Source organism: Furipterus horrens, unplaced genomic scaffold (assembly GCF_987537825.1).
Source record: "Furipterus horrens unplaced genomic scaffold, mFurHor1.1.pri manual_scaffold_3, whole genome shotgun sequence".
Taxonomy (NCBI): Eukaryota; Metazoa; Chordata; class Mammalia; order Chiroptera; family Furipteridae; genus Furipterus; species Furipterus horrens.
The window spans coordinates 10058427-10082637 of NW_028327173.1; the positions used below are offsets into that span (position 1 = coordinate 10058427).

The following is a 24211-nucleotide window of genomic DNA, read 5'->3' on the forward strand; positions in this document are numbered from 1 at the left end:
CTTCCAGGTCTGGAACCACCGTCTGCCGGCTGGGGCAGGCAGAAAGGAGAGAAAGAAGCTGAGCGTCCCCTCTCCACAGCCCTAAGCTGAGTCCCTCCATTAAACCCTAATGGGAAAGACTGAAATTTAGAAAACCGAGTTCGGAGGGTTGTTTTTTGCATGGGTCTGGACTTTTGAACTTCTGAATGGAGATTGACGACTGTTTTGTGCTTGATTCTGAGAGGGAGATTGGCTTGCAGGAGGTTTCGGGGTGGGCTTTTAGGATCCACACCTGGGAGGGGGCACTTTGGGACGTGATGAGCCTGGAAGAAAACACCATAGTTTCGTGTAATCCCGTGGGAAGCTCTAGGGCTGGGATGGGCCCTTGGAGTTGTCCTGAATTAAGATAAGCAGTCTGGCATTTGTCCTTCACATTGTATGTAGCCGTCTTGGAGGGGGGGGTGTACCCTTGGGAGTTGGCAGAAGACAGTTCCAGGAGGACTTGCTGTGACCCACCAGAAGCCAATTTATAGCATCTGGGGGTGGAGGAGGGTGGGGAGACAAGTGCCCTGACTCTGACCATGGGACTTGATTACTGAAGAGGGAGTGGAGACCTTCCTACACTGAACGAGCACCCCGAGAGGCTCTGGGCCTGCCTCTGTAATGTTGCTTTGTGGTAGCAAACCCTTCGTTTTGGTTGGAGAGCCTCGTGGATACCTGCTGAGTTCTCCTTTGGGGAGATGGAGGTGGGGCTGGGGATCATTTAGTCATTTGCTGTACAAGAATTCATTGAGCACCTACTATGTCCAGAACTTTTGTGGGAACTGGGAATTCAGTGGTGAACAGGAAGCCCCCTGGAGGGGGAGCAAGGCCCCCTCTAGGTCTCTCTAAGTCCCTTTCATGTCCAGAAAAACCAAGGGTGCCCCATTCCACTCTGCTCAGACAGAGCCCTGGCACCAAGCAGGGCTCTCCGAGGACTGCAGGGACAGAGCTCCCCTGCAGCCCACCTCTGGCCAGCTGTGCGAGCAGATGGGTGGGCAGGTGCCTCATCAATTTTGCCACCTTCAACCCAACCAGAGGGGTTTTAGGGTCTCTTTGGCAACCCCCCAAAACAAAGCCACCCTTGACAGTTATGGTGTGTGCTTAAACCCTCCACAGAGGTCTATTTTTACTTTTAATTCCCAATCTAAGAAGCCTGGCTAACTGAGCAGTCTTCATTCAGTACACCAGCTTACACACAGGTTACTCATAGCAGTGTCGTGTGTCAGGGAAAAACCTGAAAACAAATGCTGGTATGAATATCTAGGATGGTGCAGCCCTGTGTGGAATACTATACAGCCATAAAAAGGGACAAGGCTTCTTTTTACATACTGATACGAAGACCTCCTGTCTGAATTATACTATGAAGTGAACAAAGCAAGGTAAGGAATACTATGGAACATATACTATCATTTATGTAAAAATAAGGGGAGGATATACGTACATGTTTGCTTGGTCACAAGATTTACTTGGAAAGACATAGAAAAAAACTAAAGCCACTGACTGCCTGTAAGTAAGGGAACTGAGTGGGTGAGAGAAGGAGGGAGACTCTGTGGCAAGCCCCTTTTGAACTTGGAACCATGTGATTATGGTACCTATTGAAGAATAACCATAACCCCCACTGGAAAACATGAAATGAACACTGTTTTAAAGTTAGCTGGTGAGTCCCTTGGGCTGGAGCAGGAGTTTTCATTTCTTTGCTCAGTGAACTCAGTGGAGATGAGGAGCAGCTGGTGAGCTCGGCTCAGCACGGGCTCCTCGGTTTTTTCTATCAACATTTGCCAAGCCCCACAGCGAGCTGGTGACTCGGTGAGAACGAGGAGCTCCCCCTCATCAAGACATGGCTTCCTGGGTCACACCCCAGACTTGCCAGGCCCACGATCTACAACTTGAACGACTCCTGGTGGTTTTTGCATCCACTCGAGCATTGAGAACCACTGGTCCAGCACTTTGCAGGGCTCACCTCGTCAATTTCCAGAACACACACCCCTAGAACTGAGACCCCAGAGCCTGGCACTGCTACCACTCGCTACCAGCCTGAGCACAGCCCCACACACCTCTGCAGACTCGCTCCTGACAGCTTCCAGTACTGTGGCCAGGTTGACCTGTCCCACAGGCCCGCGTGCTCCCAGCTAAAAGCCAGAGACCTAAGCAGCAGCCCACACAGACTGCAGGCACAAGCTGCCTAATAAATTGTGATGGAGGGGCTCTGGTCCCCACCTGCTCCTCTGCAGCCTCAGTGGAGAAAATCAGTCACACCTGGGCAGCTGCAGAAGGCTTCTTAACAAGGGGGCGGGCTGGAGAGGTCCCGAGCGCATAAGAGGGGAGGGCAGTGGGGAGCCCCGGGCTCAGCTGGGGTTGTTGCGCTGGGTGAGGGTGGTTAGCCTAGAGGGCCGTGCCATGTCTTCCCAGAGCATCATCCGCCTGTCCCTGGACAGCCCTGTCCATGCCGTTTGTGTGCTGGGCACGGAGATCTGCTTGGATCTCAGGGGGTGAGGAGCTGGGGCTATACCAGGGCTTGCTGGGGGTGGGTCTGGGCAGGGAGGCTGGTACCAGGCGCCCCTCCTGGGGCTGCCCCTGGATTATGTGGGGGTTGAGGTTTTCTCCTTTCTCTGCATCTTACCTCATCCTGCCTTAGTTCAAGGAGCCAAGTTTGGGTCCCTAAGGGCTTCCCAGGCCTGACGCTGCAGGATTCTGGACCAAAATCCTGTCTCTGCCCCTTGCGGGCTGGGGGGCCTTCAGAGCAAGGGCTCCGCCCTCTCTGTCCCCTCATCTCTGGCATGGGGGTGAGGCTGACTCTCAAGGGAGACTCCTGTCAACTGGAGTCTTAGTGGGGAGGTGACACTCACAAGAGGCCAGGTCTTCCCTGGGGTCATAACACAGACCTCTCAAGGCCCAGGCCATGTCTCTTCTGCTCTAGGGACCCCTGTGGCTCCTTCTCCTTGGGAGTTGGGAGTTTATAAATAAGATGTGGCTTTGGTAGTTTCTAGAACATTCGTGGGAGGTGGACCTGGGTCCCTAGAGTAGGGGTTGATAAAAATAAGGATAAAGTGGTGGCAGGACCCCCAAAACTGCCCTGACCATAAATTAGGGTGCTTCTACACACTAAGGAGAGAGAGAATGGGAGGTCATCCCCCACCATATCAGCTGCACTCTAGGCTGAGAAGGTAAGACTCTTGTGCCCTCAAGTCTGTGTGTCCCCTCTTTGTGCAAACCAGGTGTGCCCCGCAGAAGTGCAAGTCCTTCACCGTTGGTGGCTCTCCGGGGGTTTTGGTGGACATCCGCAACGCGGGCTCGGCAATAACCGAGGAGGCGGCCGCCACCGAACTGCCTCTGTCAGACCCCGTGGATGTGCTGGTGAGGATGACATCCCCCAGCCTTGCTGTCGACGGGGACAAGGTAGGCCGGGGGATGGGAGCTGGGGAGGGAGGCAGAGTAGAGCTAACCCAACCCCAGGGTCTCCCTCCTCCCAGCTGGCGCTTCCTGCGTCTGTGAAAAATTTAGTACCAAGTGTTTTGCATGTCTGGCCTTCTTTCACGCTTGCAACACGCCTGTGACATGGGCACTCTGTGACCTCACTTTACAGTTAGATACATGGAAGCCCCGAGAGGAAGTGCCCTGCCCAAGTCAGTAATGAGGAGCACTGGGACTCAAGCTTAGACATGTCTGTCTCCATGTGGGCTTCTGACCGCGATGCTGGGCTAGCTTCCAAATAGCTGCTTGGAAAGCCTGCCTTAAAAGGTTTCGGCAGAACTCAAATGAGCTTTTTGGCTCAGGCTAGTCTTCTGGAGGTGGAGATTCTAATGAAACTTAAGAACTAACGTATATTAAACTCATGCTGCGTACGTAGGTATTTTGTACAGAGGTCGGCTTTACCCCATGTTACATATGCCAAATTAATTGGCGTAACTAGAGTAGGGGAAGATCCAGAACTTGAGCCCAAGTCTGTGCCCTTTCTCCTGGGCAAGCTGTCTCCCTCCTGGGGCACCTGGGGCAGGTGGTGGTTGCCTTTGCCTGGTAGAATAGGCCAACAGGTTCATCATGGGTTAGGTGGTGGGTCTGTGGTGGCAGCAGATACTCGTGCAGAGTAATTAGAAGCACCAGGGTCTCTAACACTCAACACCTGGACCACAGCCCCTACCAGTTCAATCATCCTCAGGGCGGGTCCTGACAGCGGCAGTTCACGGCCCTCCAGGTGACTCCACTCTGATGCAGAGGGTGAGGATCACAGATGAGGCCCATTCAGGACCAGGGGCGTCTATCAGCAGAACCTGCTGGAGCAGTCTGCTGGGAGGTGGGTGGTACATGCCCATTCTACGCTGTGTGCCCTGGGCAGACAGTGCCCTAGAGGCAGGACAAGAACTTTTGAGTCTCCCTGGTGAGAACTGAGGCTGTGATGTGTCCCAGCTGAGTCCAGACGACCTGAGAAACATTCTCTGCCCAGGGCTCAGCCTCCAGCACTGTCAGGAGTGGCCTACGGAGTGATTGATATACTTGACTGTGAGGGCAGAGCTTCCATTTAGGAGCAGGTGGGGGTCGCACACATGTAAGTGTGACCTAGCTAACATTTAGTTCTCTGGTTCATGATGGACTTGTGGTCAAGGCCAATGGCTGAAGGGCAAGTCTTTGTCTGGAAGCAGAGGCTGGCTTGGGGCACAGGAAAGACTGAGATCCAATTCCAGTCCCTGCCCCAGGTGTCCCACTTCTTTTGAGTGTGTGGCTTAACCTGTTGGAGGCCTCACTTCTCCACAGCCCAGCTCATGGGGTGACAGGTGAATCTCAGGAAGGCAGGAATAGTGAGGAGAACGTAGAGCGTAATTTAAAGCTTGACCTCTAGAGCCAGGCAGTCTGGGTCTTCAATCCTGTGCTACCCCTTCTGGATGAACGACACAGGCAAGTCCCTTGATCTCTCTGCCCTTGGGGGTAGAGACCCCTTACATGGGTTGTTACGAGGCCTGAGCGTGGAAGTCTTTGGAGTGGTCATGGCATGTTAAACGGGTTGCTCTTCGCCTAGTCTGAGTTACAGCACAGCGACCCTGTACCGGCTCCCAGCGAGACGTCAGAAGCTGTAACGTGAGGCCAAGGTCAAGGGGCTGGAAGCAGGCAGGTCCATGGCCGAGGCCCCGCTCCTGCCCTTTCACTGCTCCCGTGGGTCCTGGGTGTTGTCTCCACAGGTCGTGGTCTCGTACTATCAGCCCGATGAGGCGATTCCCGTGGCCACAGCTGAGCTCTACCTCACTGGCATCGGTGAGTGCTACTCCCACCCCCGGAGAGGAACGGTGAGCTTGGCAGCAGCCGGGGGGAAGGGGCTCTCCCTGTCGTGAGATGCCTTCCATGGGTCCTGGAGGGATTCACTCGACATACAATGTGCGTTCTCCGCAAAGCTCAGCCGCCTCTCCCCCACCCTCACTCTCTGCTGACCTAAATTCTCTGAGAACAGAGGCCATCAAACATCCGCGCATTCCCACCATCTACCCACGTCCCTGCGTCTGGTGCCAGTGGATGAAATGTCTGGTTCAGAGTTCTTTTCATCACACTGGGTCCTTTCCCCTCTCACTCACATTTGAGAACATTCCCTCAGTAATTCTTACTGAGGCAGGACGCCGCGGCCCCCCTCCCCTCCCCTTCTGTATCGATCCAGAACAAACTGTAATGCCTGTAATGCCTATTCTTTTAATAAGCTGTGCCATTTATTTTCTTAAACCTAACTCTATATTCAAACTTGCTCCCCACCTTTCTGCTCCTTTGGAGCCATCTCTGCAGCCTCAATTTCACCTCCCATCCTCTTGAACCTGCTCAAATTAGATACCTACCTCCAACACTGCCCTTATCGAGGGTCCTAAGACCTTCTTCACGGAGTCCCATGGCCAGCTCTGTCTTCCTCTACCTTTGTCAGCATTGAATATAACTGGCTGTTTTTTCTTCACGTATTTCACTTGAAACACTCCAGGGACCCTGTTCTCAGTGTCCCCCCTACACAGCTGGTGGTTCCTTCTCAGATCGCTGTGCTGGGTCCTTCCTGGAGCCCTGAAGTGGCTCAGGGCTCAAAGGACCTATCAGGTGGCTCTGCAGACAGACGGCTCCCAAAACCCTCTAGGCAGGTGTTGCCCATAAACTTGGCTTGGCTACCTCCTGACCCAACACAACTTGAGTGTCTAACCAACGTCTTAAGCTTAATAGATCCCAAATGGGACTGAATCTCTCTACCCCAAACACCTGTCTTTAAGTACCTTCCTCATCACCATAGTTAGTAGTCGATCCTTCTAGCCAATCAGGTGTCTTCCTTTGGCCCATGTTGATCCCTGAATCTTTACCTTAAGTTCAGCTGGAATCACTTGTGAGGCTCTCTGCCTGGTCGGAGCCTCTGTCCTCCTGCCTGGGTCACTGCGCATGTCTGCCAGTGGGGTGCCCTGCTCCATCCTTGCCCTCTACAGGTCCAGCCTTAACTTGTCCCCCAGAGCGGCACACCTGGAAAGGGATATCAGATAATGTCTCCTTGGATCAAAGCCTCCCACTGCTTCCATTTCCTCCGATCCAAGCCAGGGTCATGGTTACCCACAGCACCTACCTAAGCCAGCCCACACGACCTCCAACCTGTGCCCTATTTCTCTTCCCCTTGCTCATTCTGCTCTGGGCACATTGGTGTCTTTGACCCTTGAATTTGCCACCTTGCACTTCCTATTCAATTTGCTTTTACTCCAGATATGAACATGGATCAATTTCTGGCTGCCTTCAGGTTCTGTTCACATTTCAACTTGGAAGACTTCTCTGATAACTTAAAACTAAGACAGCTTGCTCCATCCCTTGTTTTCTTGGCACTTTTACCATCGGACATGTGTGTATTGTACTTATTCTCCGTCTCCTGCCACATGGGTGCGTGCACATGCGCACACACCCTTACACTTGAAGATAGGGTCTGTCCGGCATGCGACTGTAGCCCTAGAACCTAGAACAGTGCCTGACTAGTAGCAGGCATCAGGTCCTGAGCATCTGTACCAGTTGCTGCGTATATAGCAGCAACCAAGGCCTGTTCCCATGGCCCTGACATTCCAGCTGAGAAATAGCATATCGGGTGACAAAAAAGAAAGCCATAGGGTGGTCACTTATGTGGTGAGAAGGGGTAGACAGGGAAACATAAAAACAGGAGGAAGGGCCACTGTGCTGATACTTGGGCAGAGCCTGGGTCGGTGACCTCTAAAGGGACTTGCAATTTCTAGGTGTTGAGCCTTTCCCCTATCTTAGTGTGCCAGGAGCTTTCCAGAAGGCTAGGCAGGTGAGCCCTTCCAGGTAAGAGTCACCTGGGTAGAGGCCATCAGACACAAAATGTCATCATGACCACAGAGGACTTGTTTTATGAGTTCCCAAGAGGTTGTGGGAGACACATACGTAAATACCTGGGCTTCTCCAGGTTTGCTCATATAAGCAGTTTGCCTCTGACGGACTTTTCCAGCTAAGCCGACAGCGTGCCTGAAGGCTGGGTGGCCCTGGAGCATTGGCTAGCTACCGCTCCGAGGCTCCCTCCAGCAGGTCTGGGGGGCTGAGACGTTTTCCTCCTGTTGCAGTGGTCTCCCTGGATGTGGATATCTATCGCCGTGGGCAAGTCGAGATGGCAAGTGACAACTGGGCTAAGGTGAGGCTGCCAGGGTCAGGGTGCAGGCCTGGGGGCCCTGAGCCTGATAGGGCCAACACCCTCTCTACCAGACCTTCACAGTGCCTGTAAAGTCAAGTTGCTGCAACACAAATCAGAGCCGATGGACTCAATTTCTAGATTTAAAAGACAACAAAAACTAGTATTGCCTGGTATGGCTCAGTGGGTTGGGTGTCATCCTGCAAACCAAAAATTTGCCGGTTCGATTCCTGGTCAGGGCACATCCCTGGGTTGTGGGCTAGGTCCCCTGTTGGGGATGTGGGAGAGGCAACTGATGGATGTTTCTCTCACATATCCATGTTTTCTCCCTCTCTTCCCTTCTTAAAATCTTTAAAACAAAAAACAAATTAAAAAACCCTAGAATGTCTGGCGATACTATGTTCACATTCCAGCCTGGTGGTATAGTCAGCCAGAGCAGGGAGTTAGGTTAGCTGCCCCTTCAGCTGGAGCATGTCTCCTCCATTTGGCCTCAGTCCCTCCTTCCCCAGACACCGAGTAGAAAACTGGTGACCCATCCCTAGATATGTTTGCCCCTTCCTCTTGGCCCAGTTACCTGATGTCACCTTCCTGTTCCTGAAAGGCACCTGAATTGGCAGATTCTCATCTAGAGGTTCCTATCACCCTTAAGGAAACGTTTGGTTCTGCCCCGATTCGGGGGTAGCAACAGGGAAACAGAGCATTTACCTGACATCTTCCTGAACCAACGTTTCTGTCGTCTTTGCAGAAAAACTGGGTCTGGGGCCCCAGTGGCTGGGGTGCCATCCTGCTTGTGAACTGCAATCCTGCTGATCTGGGCCAGGTCACAGACAAAACTAAGAAGGTGTTCTCTTCAGAGGGTAAGAAAGACCTGGCCCCTGACCTGGGACTACTGCTACCTGTCCTCCTTGGGGTCTGCCTTCCCTGTGGCTTCACTGCCCTACCCCGCAGCAAACAGATTCCAGGAGGATGTCCCCAGTCTGGGCCGATCAAGTATCTGATCATTGACTTAAACCTTGTAAATAGGAAGAAAGGGGCCACGTGGCCCCTTGGGAAGAACATGGAATCTGATGTAGCGAACTGTTACTTCCTGGCTATGAACTTGAGCATGTTAGCTTAGCTCCCCCGGTCTTGTTTTGCTATCTGTAAAATGGGCATGATATAGTTGGCCTTATAAGGTAAATGCGAAGACTAAATGAAGACACAAAGGGATATGTGAGACTCTCCCTAAAAATTCTCTTGTAGTCTGATTGTCTTCCGGCAAAAGCAAGCATGACTCTGGCCCTGACATGTGGTTGGGACCTTGGTTCTAGATCTTAGTAGCAGAACAAATGTCCTGGTTCACACCAAGACTGGAGGGAGGCTCTCGCTGAGCTGACCGCACCAGGCCCTGTTCCAGGTGTTTGTGGACTACAATGGGGGGGGGTCAATGCCACCTTCACTCAAGGATTGCAAGTTGCCTGTGGCCTTGCAGGGAGCAAAACATGCAGACCTGGGCAGCCTAGGCCAGAGCGGGAGGCCGAAGGTCCGGCATGCAAGGCCCGCCCCCTGGAGCGCTGACCTTCAGAAGCCCTGAACCTTTGCTTCGTCTCTTGCCTAGAAATAAAGAATCTGTCCCAGATGGTACTGACCGTTCAGGGGCCCAGCAGCATTTTAAGGAACCACCGGCTGGTTCTCCACACCTCCAAGGAAGAGGCGAAGAAGGCCATGGTCTATCGGCCCCAAGGTGAGTGTTCTTGCACCTGCTCCAGCTTTGGCTACTCTCTCTCTCACCTCTGGGTGAGTGGTGGCCACACCCACACCTGGCAGAGTCCCCTCAGAAACCCACTGGGGACCTAGAGGTGCAGGTCAGGGTCTGCCGTGCACAGGCACAGTGAATATAGGCCGTGGAAGGAACTGTCCTAGAGGGAAATGTATGAAAGGTAAGAGCTGAGGGCGTGGGTCAGGGGGGCAGTGTCTAAAGGTGGTGGACACAGCACATCTGTGTGCAGGTGGGACCGACCTGGGAGAAAATTGTAGGGATGAGCATACTGGAAGCGGGAATTAAAGGACACAAATGAAATAATAATTTCTGAGAGATAGTGCTGAGGACCCGCTCTGATGTTTGAGCGCGTCTTAAATGCAATCTTTTAATAAGATGGGTTCTCTGGCTGCTTAGAGGCAAGAGTTTTACAGACTTGGTTTAATCAGCGTTGAGGTCTAGGTGTGGGAGCTGTCCAGTGTGCGAGGGAGCAGGTATACTGCTGGATCTTGGAATGTGAGGAGGGTGGAAAGGACCAGGGGGAAGGGGGCTTGGCATTAGGGAGGTTTGGGGCTGGGGGTGACGAATCCCTGCGATGGGGGTAGCGATGAGAGAAAAAGATAGGAAGAAGATGTCAAGTCTGGTTCAGAGGTGATGTCTGGGTCATGAGCTTTCACATGGGCATCTCAGATGGTGTAGAACTCCACGCCCATTGAAATAAGGTCAAAGGGGAGGGCAGACTGTGTAGGGGGCCTGGTCGAGGGAGTTTATAGCAATGATCACAACAGTGGTGGAGACAAGCCAGTGCTAGAACAATCCACGGAGGACAGTGAGGATGGTGGTCAGCGGCAACGAGAAAGGATGTGGTGGCATGCCCGTCAAAGGGACGAAGAGGTGGTCAGAAGGGCTGGTGACGAGCAGGGCACCTGCCCCACCTCTAGGCCCAGTGGGCGTCTGGAAGACAGAAGAGAACACAGCTCAAATGGGTGTTTGCTCTGGGCCCTGGGGCTCTGTCTCTGGAAGCACAAGCTCATACCCGCTCACAGGATGGACTAGACAGCTAAGGACCAAGCAGGGGATGGGGAGTGAGGGTAGAAAATTTCAAGGGGGGGGTGGTGCAGAGCTAAGAACTGAGGAGCAGGACCAGCCCTGTGAGACGAAGGCAGGAAGGGCCTTGTCTAGGCAAAGGGGACTCTGTGGTGCCTGAGAGCCTTCGCCACATTCCTGGCACACAGTGAGTGAGTCCACAATGGAATGTTAGCTATGCTTAAAAATGAGCAACTAGATCCAAGAGAAGCACCCCCCCCCCCAAGGGTCAAGTGCAGAAGGACGGAGATGGCTGGTCAGGGGCTTGTAGCTGGCGAACTTGGGACCCTCTCACCCTCACCACTCCCTCATGAATCAGCTTAGGTGGAGCGGCTATGGGGAGCCCAGAGCCCTGGCATAGCTGAAGGGTCTGCAGCCGCTCTAGGGGGCTGAATGGTGGTCAGCCATGATTCAGTCTATGGAGTTGGGAACCCATAGTGCACCAAGCAAATAGCTAGAACCTCTGTAGTGAGTCCAAAGGGCCGAATCTCTGGGCCAGGGATCTGTGGGGGTCCTGGTGGGAGGCTTACATTGTCCACACTGACCCCCTTGAGGCCTGCCTCAGGGCCAGTGGAGAAGCCTCCAGGCAGGCTCAAAGCAGAAGTCCCCAGAAGCGGCCCCAGCTGGCCCAGCCTACACACAGCCGGCAGCAGCAGAAGCAAGAGAACTGAGACCAAGCCCACAGCCAGCACCTTCAGTACCTTTAAGAAGGTTTTTCTGCATAATTGCTAGTAGCTAGAGTCCCTGGGGAGGGCCAAGCCCCCACTCAGGCCATTGCAGAACTGTGGATGAGAGCAAGAGGCCAGTGAACCAGAGCTGTGCCCACAGCAGCCACCTGCTACACGTGATGTATGAGCCAGAGGAGGATTTAACGGTGGGCGCGGCAGGCACACCAGGCGCGCGCCCTGGGCCCCGACTTCTGAAGGGCCCCGCAAAACCCCAACTTGACACTTTTTTCTAATGACACCCAAGTTTGGTTTCATTACTACGCTGCATAAAATATGGTTAACATGTATTTTCATTTTCCCTTTTTTTTTTTTTTTTTTAAGGGGCCCAATATTTTCTTCTATGCCCAGGGCTTCAACCGACCTTAATTCACCTCTGGCTACACATGATGTATGAGGAGGATGCAGGGCCCAGACCCTGCAGGGCCTTGGTAGTCAAGGTCAAACTACATTGTGGTTTCCAAAGCTGGAATCCACCCAGAGGCTTTAAGCCGGAGCAGCTGTCATTGGGGCTCTGGCTCTCACACTGTGTGGTTTAGAAGGATGGGGACAATGGCAGGAAAGCCAGATAGGGAGAAGTGGTCCAGGTGGGGAAGCGTGGTGGCCCTGGGCCACAGTGATCTCCAGAGATGGAGAATGAACAGATTTGGGATCAAATTAAGCAGAGACAAGTCTATGAGGTCTACTTTCTTCTGCTCTCTTCTGTGCGTGGTTTCGTATTTCATGATCTAAAGCTGGAACAAAGTGGGCTTAACCCCCATGATAGGAAGTTTCTCACCTGCTTCAGAACCTCTGAATGGGGCCTGTTCCACCCCGTAGACAGTTGTTGTTGCTGCTTCCTAGAACTTAGGGAGTGTCAGATTTCTCGGGTGAGGCTGCCACGTCCCCTTCGGTTCTCACCTTCAAGACTTTACGACATTCTGCCCATTGTTGGTCAGTATGCAGACCACCTACTGTGAGTCTTCACCCCATACTGAATGCTTTGAAGGCAGCCACTTGTATCAGTCCCAAGTCCTGATGTGTGAGAGGCCTTTGAAGCATGTCCGTGCCTAACTGGCCCTTGTCCCTAAACACTAGAAACACAGGGACAGAAAAGCCAGCTGGGCTCCTGCTCTCCTGGAACTCCCAGCCTGGCTTCTGATGTGAGGAAGGAGCCAATACCCTGGGCCATCAGGTTTGGTGACAGCTGGTCTGTTTGTCCTCTCCTTCCTAGAAGATGGTTCCAGCAGCTTCGAGTTGGTCCTGGGGTCTGACCAGCATGCCTACACCTTTCCCCCCCTGGAGGACCACTTGAAGAAGACCTTCTACGTGGAGGCTACGGAGTTCCCATCCGCCAGCTTCTCTGGCCTGATTTCCTACTCTCTCTCCCTGGTGCAAGAGTCTCAAGACCCGGTAAATCCCTGAGAAGACACGCCACCCTTGGGGGAGGGACTGTGTGGGAAGGGACATCCCTCTGGGCTGGGAGGAGAGGGGAGGACAAGGCTCGGTGGGTGGAGCTGGGGTTTCATGCTGCCTTTGGAGGAAAGAGCAGCAGAGGACAGGTGAGTGCCTGGAGGTGGGCTGGACTGGGCAGCTGGAGTCCTAGGGGGATGGGAAAGAGGGTTGATATGGAACCAAGCCGCCAAAGGACCGTGTTTTCTATTGCAGTCAGTTCCAGAGACCTTGGTACACAAGGACACGGTAGTGTTCAGAGTGGCTCCTTGCATCTTTATCCCCAGCACCCGGATGCCTCTTGAGGTCTACCTATGCAGGTAAGAACCCCTCGGGCTGCCTGTGCCCGGCCACTTCCACATCTAGTACCCCCTTCTATCTGTCTGGGGACAGTTGAGTAAAGAGGACTAGACTCTCGCCAGGAAAGTGAAATCCTTCTACCTGAGCTGCCTCGTCCCCAAAATGGTCATCAGTATGAGTCTGAACATTTACATCGTGAGGGACGGAGCCATGAATGCGAGGTCCCTCCCCTGGTCTTATGGGAAGGCTGACAAAGTCAACAGCATGACGTCAGGTAGTATCAAGTGCTATAGAGCAAAAGATTAAAAGGAAGAAATGGCAAGGACAAGAGTGTGTCCTGGGGACAGCAAGAGGGCCTGTAGAGCTAAAAGAAAGCAAGTGACAGGAAGGAGGGGGAGGGGCAGGGGAGATGAGGTTGGGCCAAGGCCAGCAGGGCATAGCCTTGGGGCTGTAACAGGTCCCAGTCCAGTGGTTTAAAGTTAACCAGTGCTAAGGACCTGTTTAGCTGGACAACTTGGAGAACAGCCCATGGTGACGGGTCTCTATTTTCAGCAGCTTGAGTTCCAGGGAAGCATAAATGCAGAACCAGGTCTAACCAGGGTTGGAGGTTTGCCAGGCAAGTAAACCCAGGCAGACGCTGGACAGGGGTATGATAGTGATGATGCCTCGTAGACTCCAAGCCGGGTGAGAAGAAAGGGGAAGACGCAGGGTGATGGGAATGAGAGTAGTCGAGGGCCAGAGGCCCCTGTGAGGTCAAGCTGCTGGCCCAGCGACTAGACAGGGCGAGCAGGGAAGTTGGAGTTGGTGGAACCAGACGTTAGATCAAGATCTTGGAGGTGGTGTGACTGCTGGGGGAAGCTGCTGAGGGAGGGTAGATAAGAAGGTCTGTCAAGTCAAAGACCTAAAGAGATCATCATGATCCGGATGCAGCAGCACATGGGAAGAAGGACCCCTCCCCGCTTTCCCGGCCTGTAGCGTAGCAAAGAAAAAGAGCTCTTCCATGGGAGGGCTGGTAGGGAGGAGGGTCCTCAGAGGAATGCCAGGTTTCAGAACGAGACTTTTAAAGGGAAGGGCTTGAGGAATTTTGCTAATAACACATAGGCAGACACCAGATCTTGCTACTTTATCTTTCGTACCCCAAAACAAGTCCACTCACAGGAGGCATCTGTTGAAACCTGGGTCCTCTGGGAGTCACCCACAGTGGTGATATGCAGGCACGGGCTTGGCCCAGCTTAACCACGGAAGGCCAAGACACCCCAGCATACATCCTCAAGGCTGTTCTAGACGTTGTCAAGCCGATCAGCTCCCTGTAGCCTTGTATACCCAGGAAAGGGTGCTTTTGGAATAGTAGCTTAAAACAGTAATGCAAGTTTTATACCTAGAACCAGATTAGAATACATTTTGACACTTCCCCAATAGTGTGACTTTGCTGGTATTCAGCTCATGAGGATCTGTTTATAAAATGGGTGATCGTCTTAAACAGCCTCAAACATCACTGTTTATCTCCAACAAGGAACAAATGTACAGGATGACAGTGCAAAGATCCCAGGGTGCTATGCACAATGACACTTAAGGTCCCAGGCTTCGAGCCCCACTCCCTGCGACCCCTCAGGGACAGAAGAGTCCACCCTCTGGGCAGACCCAGGCAGGAGAGCCGGGGGTGATTCCCAAACTGCCTGGGGCAGGGTAGAAGGTACTTGGAGAATGTGACTGCAGGATAAGGACAGGGCAGAGTCCTAGGCCACCGGAGTGCAGACTGATACAAACAATTCTTGACCAGACTCTGCCATGAGCTAAGCCGAGGGATGCTGGGCAAGACCTGCTCTGAGCCACCAGCTTGTGTTCTGTGAGGATGGGGGACAGCCGCTCCGCTTATCTTGGGGGCAGGGACATAATCTCTCTTGACCAGAAGGAGGTTCACCCCTTCTCCTGGGGCAGTAAGCTCATGACCTGAGCTGGGGGGAGCCTCGAAGACCTTCCCAGAGCCTGCTTATCTCCTGTGGCAGAGAGCTGCAGGTCCAGGGTTTTGTGAACACGGTGATGGAGCTCAGCGAGGAAAGTAACAGCCAGGTGGCATCTGTCTACGAGGACCCCAACCGCCTGGGCAGGTGGCTCCAGGTAACGCCCAGCCTGGGGAAACCTGCCAGTGGGGGAGGGGCAGGAGAGACTCCAACTGTAGCCCATGCAGCAAACATCTCAGGCTTCCATTGGACGCTAGAATGGGTCAGGGAAAGCCCCCCAAGAAGGTGTTGTTCCTGAGTTGAGGATTGGGCAGGAGTTGGAAGGAAGAAGGGGTTCTTATTGCCCCCGACCACCACTCTAGAGGTGGCCTTGGTACAGGGAGCACTGTGGCTGGCCAGCCAGCCAGACACAGGCTGGAAAGCAGCCGCAGTAGGACGACATCACAACGTATTTTCCTCTCCCCTCCAGGACGAGATGGCCTTCTGCTACACCCAGGCTCCCCACAAGACTCTTTCCTTGGTCCTTGACACCCCTCGTGTCGCCAAGCTCGAAGATTTCCCCATGAAATACTCACTGGTGTGGGGCTCGGTCTGGCTGATGTGAACTTGGTCCAACCTCTCAGGCCTGGTGCCTGCCCAGAAGTGATGGGGTGCCAAGGGAAGAGGGCCCAGGTGGCCCCTGGGGGCAGGGGGTGTGGGAGTCTTGAGAGTCTGGGCTAGGGATAAGGCTGGGGCTTAAAGCCCATCCCCCCTAACACCACCACCCCGGCTGGGTCTCCTTCCAGAGCCCAGGGATTGGCTACATGATCCAATGCACCAAGGACCACAGGGTGGCCAGCATGGATTCCATTGGGAACCTGATGGTGTCCCCACCTGTCAAGTTCAAAGGGGAAGACTATCCTCTAGGCAGGATCCTCATTGGCAGCAGCTTTTACCCAAGGTGAGAGGCAAGAGGTCAGGTGGTGGCCAGATGTCTTAAAACTGAAGGAAGGGACCCTGGTAGCTCACCTGGCTCTACCTGACTCCCATGTGACTCAACAAATCATCTGCCTGGTCCATTCCTTAAACTCTCAAAGGATATTTGAGTCTACGATTCACATAGGAAACTAAAGGGAGAAAAAGATATTCATTCTTTGAGTGAAAATTTCAGGGTTTAAATTGAAGCATGCCAAATTCAGCTGGCCTATTGACCCAACAGGATGCCATTTCCACAAGATGTAGACTTCTAGGTGGCCTTCCTCAAAGCTAGACTTCTTGGTGGCCAATAACCTAAAGCCAGGAAATACTGGATCCTAAGACCCAGTCTTTTTTCTAAAATCTCTTGGCTCAGTGCTGAACTGGGCCAGAGTAAGGGATTTTAAAATTATTTTTAGAGAGGGGGGGAAAGAATGGAGAAAGAGGAGAGAAACATCCATCAGTTGCCTCTTGCATGAGCCCTGACCAGGGACTTTACCTGCACCCCAGGCACATGCCCTGACTGGGGGGGAATCGAACCAGTGATCTTTTCGCTTTGTGGGGTAACACTCCAACCAACTGAGCCACACCGGTCAGGGAAAGTAAGGGGTTCTTATTAATCCCATCCCCTGGGGACTATCACTTGAGCCCAGTGGTTGGAGCAGCCAGTTACCTGAAGGTAGCCTGACACTCAGCGAGTAGTTGGTGGCCAGCCTGGGCCATGCTGGCTCAATGGCTGTTCCTTCCTTCTTCCCTTTAGCACGGAGGGCCGGGACATGAGTAAGGACCTGCGGGACTTCCTCTACGCCCAGCAAGTCCAGGCCCCGGTGGAACTCTTCTCAGATTGGCTGATGAACGGCCATGTGGACGAGTTCATGTGCTTCATCCCCACACAGGTCAAGAGCGAGGGCGAAAAGGTCTGTGTGGGGACTGCAAAGGGTGTCTCCTGCCTCCTCCTAGAGACCGGTGGGAGCTTCCAGAGGGGAAGCTGGCGTCTGACCCTAGTTCTGTCTCCCAGGGCTTCTGGCTGCTCCTGGCCAGCCCCAGCTCCTGCTACAGACTCTTCCAGGAGAAACAGAAGGAGGGCTATGGAGACATGCCTCTGTTTGAGGAAGTGAGGGAGGATCAGCTCCTCTCTAACGGTAAAAGGGAACGACCAGCAACAGAGCGGAGGCCTGTCCCTTCTTCCCCACGTGTCTGTTCTAGAGAGTCCTTTTACTGTGTCTTTCCTGGCAGAAAGGATCCTAGGGAGACGTAAAAGCATAACATGTACCCTGTTAGAACATCTTATTCCAGTTCAGGGCTATTCTGCGGGTACCAGGACGGCACAGGCAGATCAGAAGTTCTGGGACGGCTGAGCCTGCCAGAGTGTGTCCTCTTCACACACCATCAGCACGTGGATGGCTCTGTGGGGGACTGGCAGGGGGAGGACCAGATGCTAACACTAGTCTCTGAAACAACGTAGGGAATGTTGGGCTCTGTACCTGGGTATTGGGCCTTCAGGGGTCTCCTGGTCACACTGAAGGAGGACAGAGTGGACCAGCAGAGGTTGTATAGCCGGTGCCTCAGCAGTTCTAAATGTGAGGGAGCCCAGGAAGGGGGTGAGGGGTATTAGGAAGTTCTCTAGACCTTCGCTATTCAGTGTGTGGTCTGAGGGCCACCTGGGAGCCTGTTAGAAAGGCAGACTTTGAGCCCCACTCTAGGATCTCCTCAACCAACTTCCAGGGTGGGGTCCAGAAACCTCATGGTCCCCGGAGCTCCTATGGAAGGTGACATATACTGAGCATGAACCACATACCACATGCTATTCTTTGTGTTACCTCAGCTGACTTGTTCTAAAGACAAGGTGACTGACTAGCAAAGTTAGATAACCTGGTCAAGATCACAGATGGAAGGTAGCCTGGTTGTACAGGTCACAGAATGCACAGGGGTGTGCAGGTAAGAGGTGAGTGGGGCTGAAGTCCCTTGCCACCCCCACCACAGGGACTCTCCATCCTATCAGGAACAGAGTGGCTGGTGGCAGTAGAAGTCCTGCCTGGGCTTTCACGGCCCCCATTCAGTCCCTAGATGTGACATTTGACCTAGGTGAGTCCCTGGAAACTAGTCAGGCCACCCACCCAAGTCATTGGCCCAAGAATACATCCAGCTGGCCATGCCCAGGGCTCGAGTCTGGCCAGCCCTGGACAATGTTGCCCACTTCCCAGCCTACAGGCCTGCTTTCTTCTTCCTCCAGGGAGAGAGCCCAGTACCATCAATCAACTTCTGGCTGATGAAAACATGAGAAAGCAGAATGACTATGTGGAGGTAGGAGCCGAGGATGTGTGGGGGACCTTTTCCAGAAAGTGGGGGGAGGCAATGATGATCTAGACAAGTTCCTAACTGAGCAACTACTATAGCCCAAGCATCACGCAAGATATATTAATCCTTGAAATAACCCTGTGAAGTCAAACCCACCTTGTGTATGACAGGCAGGCTCAGAATAAAGTCACTAGCCTAAACCGATGAGTTTGGGGTACTGGGTTGGAACCCACAGGACTGCCCAGTTCATGCTTCCCTCACTGTGTTACTCACAGTGTCTGATTGGAAAACAGTGCTGTAGCTCAGCAACCTCTGGGCAGAGGACCCCACTCCTGATTTGTCTAAGACGCTAAGTACCAGAGACTTAGGAACAGACCAGGGCCTTCTCAATGCTCGGCCCATCGGCTCAGTGTTCCGAATCAGCCAGCCCCTCAGATCTCTGCACATGGGGGTCACTGGCTGTGAGAAGCACAGGAGCTCCCAGAAGAGACTGCTTGACTTCTAGAAGGGAAGCCAAGGCCCGGGGAAGGGCAAAGTTGCCCGGGGTCACACAGCACAAAACTGCTTTACCCACTGGGTCTTTATGAATCCTGCCCAAGGTGCGTTCACAGTGCACTGGTGCCCTGACCTCTGCCAAAACAGGAAAGGCCTCCTGGCACAGCAGGGTGGGTACCAGCCAGGTATGGTGTCCAAAAAGCCCTGGACAGTATCACGGGTATAGGGGTCATGCCCTGTGTCAGACCAGGGAGATGCTTGGTGTTGGGCATTACCTGGCCGAGCAGAGAAGTGCTCAGTCCCTTCCTAAGGATGGAAGCAGACTGCCTTGGTCTGAGGACTTATTCATGCCCTTGCCCGGCTCCTGCCCCCTGGCCTTGACCAGGTCCCTCACCCTGGCCAGGACTGAGGGCCATACAAGTAGAATGAGGACTAGAGCTTCCCCAGCGCTGACTGGCTGTGAGATCCTGGCCTCTCAAGACCAGGCCTTTAATCCGAGCCCCCCACCTCCTCTCAGAAAAAGGGGACTGTGCCCCCTTTGTCAGAGGGCTGGCACCATGTAAGGCTCTTCGCCGCAGTGAGTGATGAGGAGGTGGGAGCTGCTTCAGGCCATCACCCTCCGCGCCTGTGAGCTCACTCCTTCCTGGCCTGCAGAAGTGCATCAACCTGAACCGAGACATCCTGAAGCGGGAGCTGGGCCTGCTGGACAGGGACATCATTGACATCCCCCAGCTCTTCTGCTTGGAACAGCTGACGAACGTCCCCTCCGGCCAGCAGACTGAGAAGCTCTACGCCAGGCCTTACTTCCCCAACCTGGTGAGAGGCACAGGGCTGGGCTGGATGGCCCCTGGGTGGATTGGGGGCGGCAGGGGATGCTGTTCGGCTAACTGGCTGGTCCCAACATACGTGGCGCTGGACTACAGGGGGGGGGGGGTGCAAAGCAGGCAGTGGCACCTGAGCAGAAGGTGAAAAGAGGACCCCTTTCCTCATGGAGCAGTATGCAGGGCCTGGGTGGAGGGACTTGCCAAGCAGTGGCCGTGGACCGGGCCCTGGGCTAACCCCCAACCTTGGGGGTAGTCACTGTGCAGCCGAGCTCACAGATCAAGATGCTGCGCTACCACCAGAGTCGAGGGGGCCGAGCCAACTGCTGGCTGAAACTGTGGGTGAGCTTCCTGAGATAGGGTCTTCCTGTCCACGTAGCCTGCGACCAGGGCCGCATCTGGGACGGGGAAGAGCTCATACTCACAGTAACGGTTCCTATGTAGACTAGGGGAGAAGTTGGGTGTGTGCATGTACGTGAGACCCCACTGTGCCAAACCTACTCCAGCTCTGGCCAGCTGACCTTTCACACACAACTGTGCCCTGCCACGCAGGCATGTAGCATGCACTCTGACGTTTGAGCTCATCAATTCCTTAAACACTGGCAGACCTTTTCTCTGGGGCCCAGGGACACAAGCCCTGCGTTCATCAACCACACGTGGGCACCTGCTAACTTTTCAAGACCAATGTGGCCCTCTGGGCACAGAACAGAAGCCCGTCGTAGGCTCTGGGAGGACTGTGGTAGAAACTGCGTTAAGGAAGAAAGGATGCTAGAGTTGAGATGTAAAAAATGGACAAAGTCAACTGACAAAGCTAGGGGTGGGGACACATTCCAGTAGTGGTAGGCAAGGTGATGAAGCAAACAGGACTGAAGGCCAGAATAAGAAATGCAGTAGAGAAAGGAACCAGGGAAGCTGGCAGAACCAGACCTTAGCCAGGCAGGATTTTAGTTTTGCTACTGAGAATCACGTGGGGGTGAGCCCACTAGAGGCTTAAGCAGGAATGAGTTGGATTTGCCAAGATTTGACGAGCAATGTCTGTATGAACGCAGACCTGGAGACGTGCTGGTGTGTTTGCTATTCTTCCTGGTCTAGTCCAACCAGAGGCAGCTTGGTTTTCCCTTGCATTGAACCCAGTGATAACTTCTAACCAAGATGGGCAGGGCCTTTCTTCCATGGCTCCAGTCTGTCCAGGCCTTGCCCACCCTGTCTCTCTGACAGCTGCGGGTGATTGTGATGGGCAAGAACCTGGGCATCCCCAAGCCTTTTGGGCCCCAGATCAAGGGTACTTGCTGCCTGGAAGAAAAGGTCTGCCAGTTGCTGGAGCCCCAGGGCTTCAAATGCACCTTCATTGACGACTTTGATTGCTACCTGACTGAAATTGGAGACTTCTGTGCTTGCGCCAACATCCGTCGGATGCCCTTTGCCTACAAATGGTGGAAGATGGTGCCTTAGACCCAGGTCCAGCGCAAAGGGTCCACTGTCACCGTGCCCTTGTCTGCTTGGGGGCGGGGGTCACTGGAGAGTTGAGACACTACACCCCTTCCTTACCCTGTTCCTCTGTCCCTCAGAATCCAGTGGTGGTGGGGGGAGGGCAAAGGCTGCCAGCCTGAACCCCTTGGATAAAGATGGCAACTGTCTTCAGCTGAGAAGTGGTTGCTCACTACCCATTAAAGCTATAGCTGTTCTGAATGCATTCTGGCAGTGGCTGCCTTGTCTGGGGGAAGTTAACAGCTAAGGATGGAGAGCTGAGCAGGTGGGATACCTGTGGTCCAGCTGTCCCACTCGTGGAGGCAGGTGACTAGGCTAACAAGTTGCTACGTCTTCCTCATCTTTAATGTGTCTCGGTAGTGAGAAGTCATAGGAATCAGACTGTTTGAATTACTCTAGAAAAATGCATCTGAGACAGGGCAGGTCTAGAAGCTTGAGCCAAAGGGGATAGACCAGGCTGGGGGAAGGGAGAAGGTTCCTCCTTGGGCCTGCTGGAGCTGTGGGAGGCCTGGCTGAGGAAGGGTGGTGCCCTTCAGGCCTCATGAGCAGCTGGCTTTGTCAGACAGAGGCTCTGGTCTCCTTGGGATCTGCAGGTGTAGCCTCTGAGGGACAAGGCACACATGGGTCAACTCCCATTATGCCTAGGTGTCCAGGAAAGGAAATAAATGCCCACTCTAGGACCTGAAGCTGCCTATTCCCATCTGCCTGCCTGCCTCCGTGCTAATGGCACAACAATGCAATTACAGCAAATGATTCTGGCTGTTTCCGCCCCTGCCTCTCCCACAGTCCAGGTGCTTGGAATGACAGCAATGCCTGCTGGAGGGGTGGGTCTGATGATGTAAACTAGCCAGGATCCAAGGCTCCATGGAGGAGTGCGCAGTGTTGAAATGTTGGCCGCTGCAAAGGTCTGGTAGATGGTCCCGAGTGGCTCAGCCAATCAGGCCTGGAGGAGCAGCTTGGGAAGGACAAATGCCTGGGGGCCTCTGAACACAGAGCTGGCCTCTCGGTGCCCCCTGGTGGGGAGCTCACCATACTGCAGGTTAAGGGGCCAGTGCAGGCTGAAGGGGCACATTTGTGGCCATGCTCCAGTGACAGTAAGTTCCCTTTTGGAGAGCTGGTGGGGGAGGGTAGGAAATGGCACTAGATGTTTCAGGACACACAAAACATACCCCTGCTATGGCGCGCTCCATGCCCCATCTCATCCTCTCAAAGCCCCAATGTGGTGTATAACAGAAGTCCAGGTAGGCAAGCCCCAATATAGTTTAAGCCTAGAAGTTAAAAGGACCCATTGCGCCCCGGGGTCCTCCTGCAACAGCCCCTTGGTGGGAGCTCCAGCGTGGGCAGCAGGCCCGGGTGCGTGTGCAGGGAGCCGAGGAAAAATGGAGTTGATCGTGTTGTTACCTTCAAGCTACTGAAAAAGAAGCGCAAAAGCCAAAACAGAGTAAACAATGATGTTGTTTATTTAAAATGTTTACTCCAAGAAATATATATATATAAAAAAAAAAATAAGACAAGTACAGCACTAAACCAGGCACCTTCGACCAAATCACAACCTCTTCTTAGATTCCCCTTCACTCTAAGCCTCTTCTTCCAAATTCCTCCTGAGCTGGAAGACAGGACAAATGCCCCAAAGGGTCAGCACAAAGCACACTCTGGGCTCTGGTCCCTCTGTCCCTTTCTCTTGAGGAGTGCAGGACCACCCACCCCCCCGCCTCTCCACCTCCCTGTTCTAGATACAGGATTTCCCCAGTAGGAAGTTCATTTTAAAACTCGAAGCCAAAAGGAGTGATTATGAGAAAGAACAAGCGGTCTTCACTTGGAAGGTCCATCCCTTTCCTGCTCCAGGCCCTGGCAAGGGGCCCTAGAGCCGGGTGGCGGTGGGTTTCAGATTTTAGTCCACGGGAACACCGAAGCCCCGCGTGGCCAAGGGCGGCTCCTGCAACAGCCAGCCACTCACTGTGACCACACGACCCAAGGTGGCTGAGCGGGGACCTACCCCATTCTGGGGAAGAGACTTGTCCAGGGAAACGGGTCCCACGAATGAAAGCTTGAGTTAGAGATGGTGGTTTAGGGGGGATTTGGACAAATCAGGTTAGTTTAGCAGAAGCCCTGAAATGGCAGAAGCTTCTCCCCTGGACTATCGACTGAACACAGGACGGCAGAGAGGAGCGTGAAGTCAGACTAAATCTTAGATACAGGCCGGTCTCCTCACGGGAGGCCCCCGGACTGTCCAGAACAGACACTGCTACATGCCCTGCAAAGGCAGAAGCCACCGTAAGGAGGAACGGAGGATGAGTAGGAAAAAAAAGCAACAACTAGATCGTTTTTGGCATTTTAACATCAAAACAATGACAAGTGGTAACAGCAAAGCAAAACTTAATAAAAAAGACCAATATTTAACTTTCCCATCCACCCAAGTCTCACACTGAAGTTCTACCCCCATCTCCCCAGAAGCACCACTGAACTAAAAAAAAATCTTATTTTAAAGCACCCAAACCAGTCCAGACCATCTCGAAACCAAGAACCCCAGCCAGAGCTGTTGCCTCTCTTGGGTTCAAGTGAGAGGAGGGTTCCGGGAAAGGCACCTCGTAACTCACACAGAGCAGCGCAACGTGGGGGACCAGCTCGGGCAGGGGGCACTTGGCGGGGAGCCGGGTGGCAGTCATAGCATCTGTGCTGACATGTGGAGAAGGGGGACTTCTTCATCCCATCTATTTGGTACCACAGCCAAGCAAATGTGACCACAGAGCTGGGTGAGCAGAACTGGAACCCGAAGTCTCGGAAACAGACTGGGCTGTTCCAGCTGCATCCAGGGCGGGGGTGAGATGGGGAGATAAAAACAGAAGTACAAGGCGATAAAGGCTGGTACATAAGGGCTGGTCCTTCTTGGCAAGGACTCCAGAATGCACTTTTTACTGCTGGCTGATCAATCTCTAACGGCGAGTGCTGGCGAGGTGGCCCCGGCTCCTCAGAAGAACCTTAAAGCCAGTTCTGGAAACGGACACAATGTCCCACGACTGCGCCCCCAAGCCCCCACTGGTCCACGATCACCTGATTTTCACTTGGACTTCATTTACAGATAAAGTAGATATAAATGGCTAAACACACACCCCAGAGCCCCCACCAGGGGGGAAACGGCAGATTCTATTAACTTTGCAGCCAAAAGGCGGTGGGCGGGGCTTACAAGCAGCCAAGGGGACGAGAGAGCCAAGGCCGGCCTCAGCCGGTGGGCCGGGCTACAGGAAAAAGCGGGAAGTGACCCAGATGCT

At 53.6% G+C, this 24211-nt stretch overlaps 1 protein-coding gene across 1 annotated transcript; it reads left to right on the plus strand.

The window, feature by feature from the left end:
* Positions 1-2400: 2400 nt before the first annotated feature.
* PADI6 (peptidyl arginine deiminase 6) lies at positions 2401-21141 on the plus strand. The gene is made up of 16 exons (XM_090268674.1): positions 2401-2510; positions 3237-3417; positions 5193-5265; positions 7581-7648; positions 8391-8502; positions 9243-9368; positions 12408-12586; positions 12842-12945; positions 14932-15043; positions 15356-15463; positions 15672-15826; positions 16601-16757; positions 16859-16982; positions 18074-18144; positions 19288-19449; positions 20673-21141. The coding sequence occupies exons 1-16, from the start codon at positions 2419-2421 to the stop codon at positions 20904-20906; spliced, it is 2058 nt and encodes a 685-aa protein (XP_090124800.1). The 5' UTR covers positions 2401-2418; the 3' UTR covers positions 20907-21141.
* Positions 21142-24211: the final 3070 nt, after the last annotated feature.

Coding starts and splice junctions, on each gene's coding strand:
- PADI6 (XM_090268674.1), top strand. CDS start 2,419: ATGTCTTCCCAGAGCATCATCCGCCTGTCCCTGGACAGCCCTGTCCAT. Junction 7,649..8,390: donor CAAGTGACAACTGGGCTAAG/GTGAGGCTGCCA, acceptor TCGTCTTTGCAG/AAAAACTGGGTCTGGGGCCC. Junction 9,369..12,407: donor CATGGTCTATCGGCCCCAAG/GTGAGTGTTCTT, acceptor TCTCCTTCCTAG/AAGATGGTTCCAGCAGCTTC.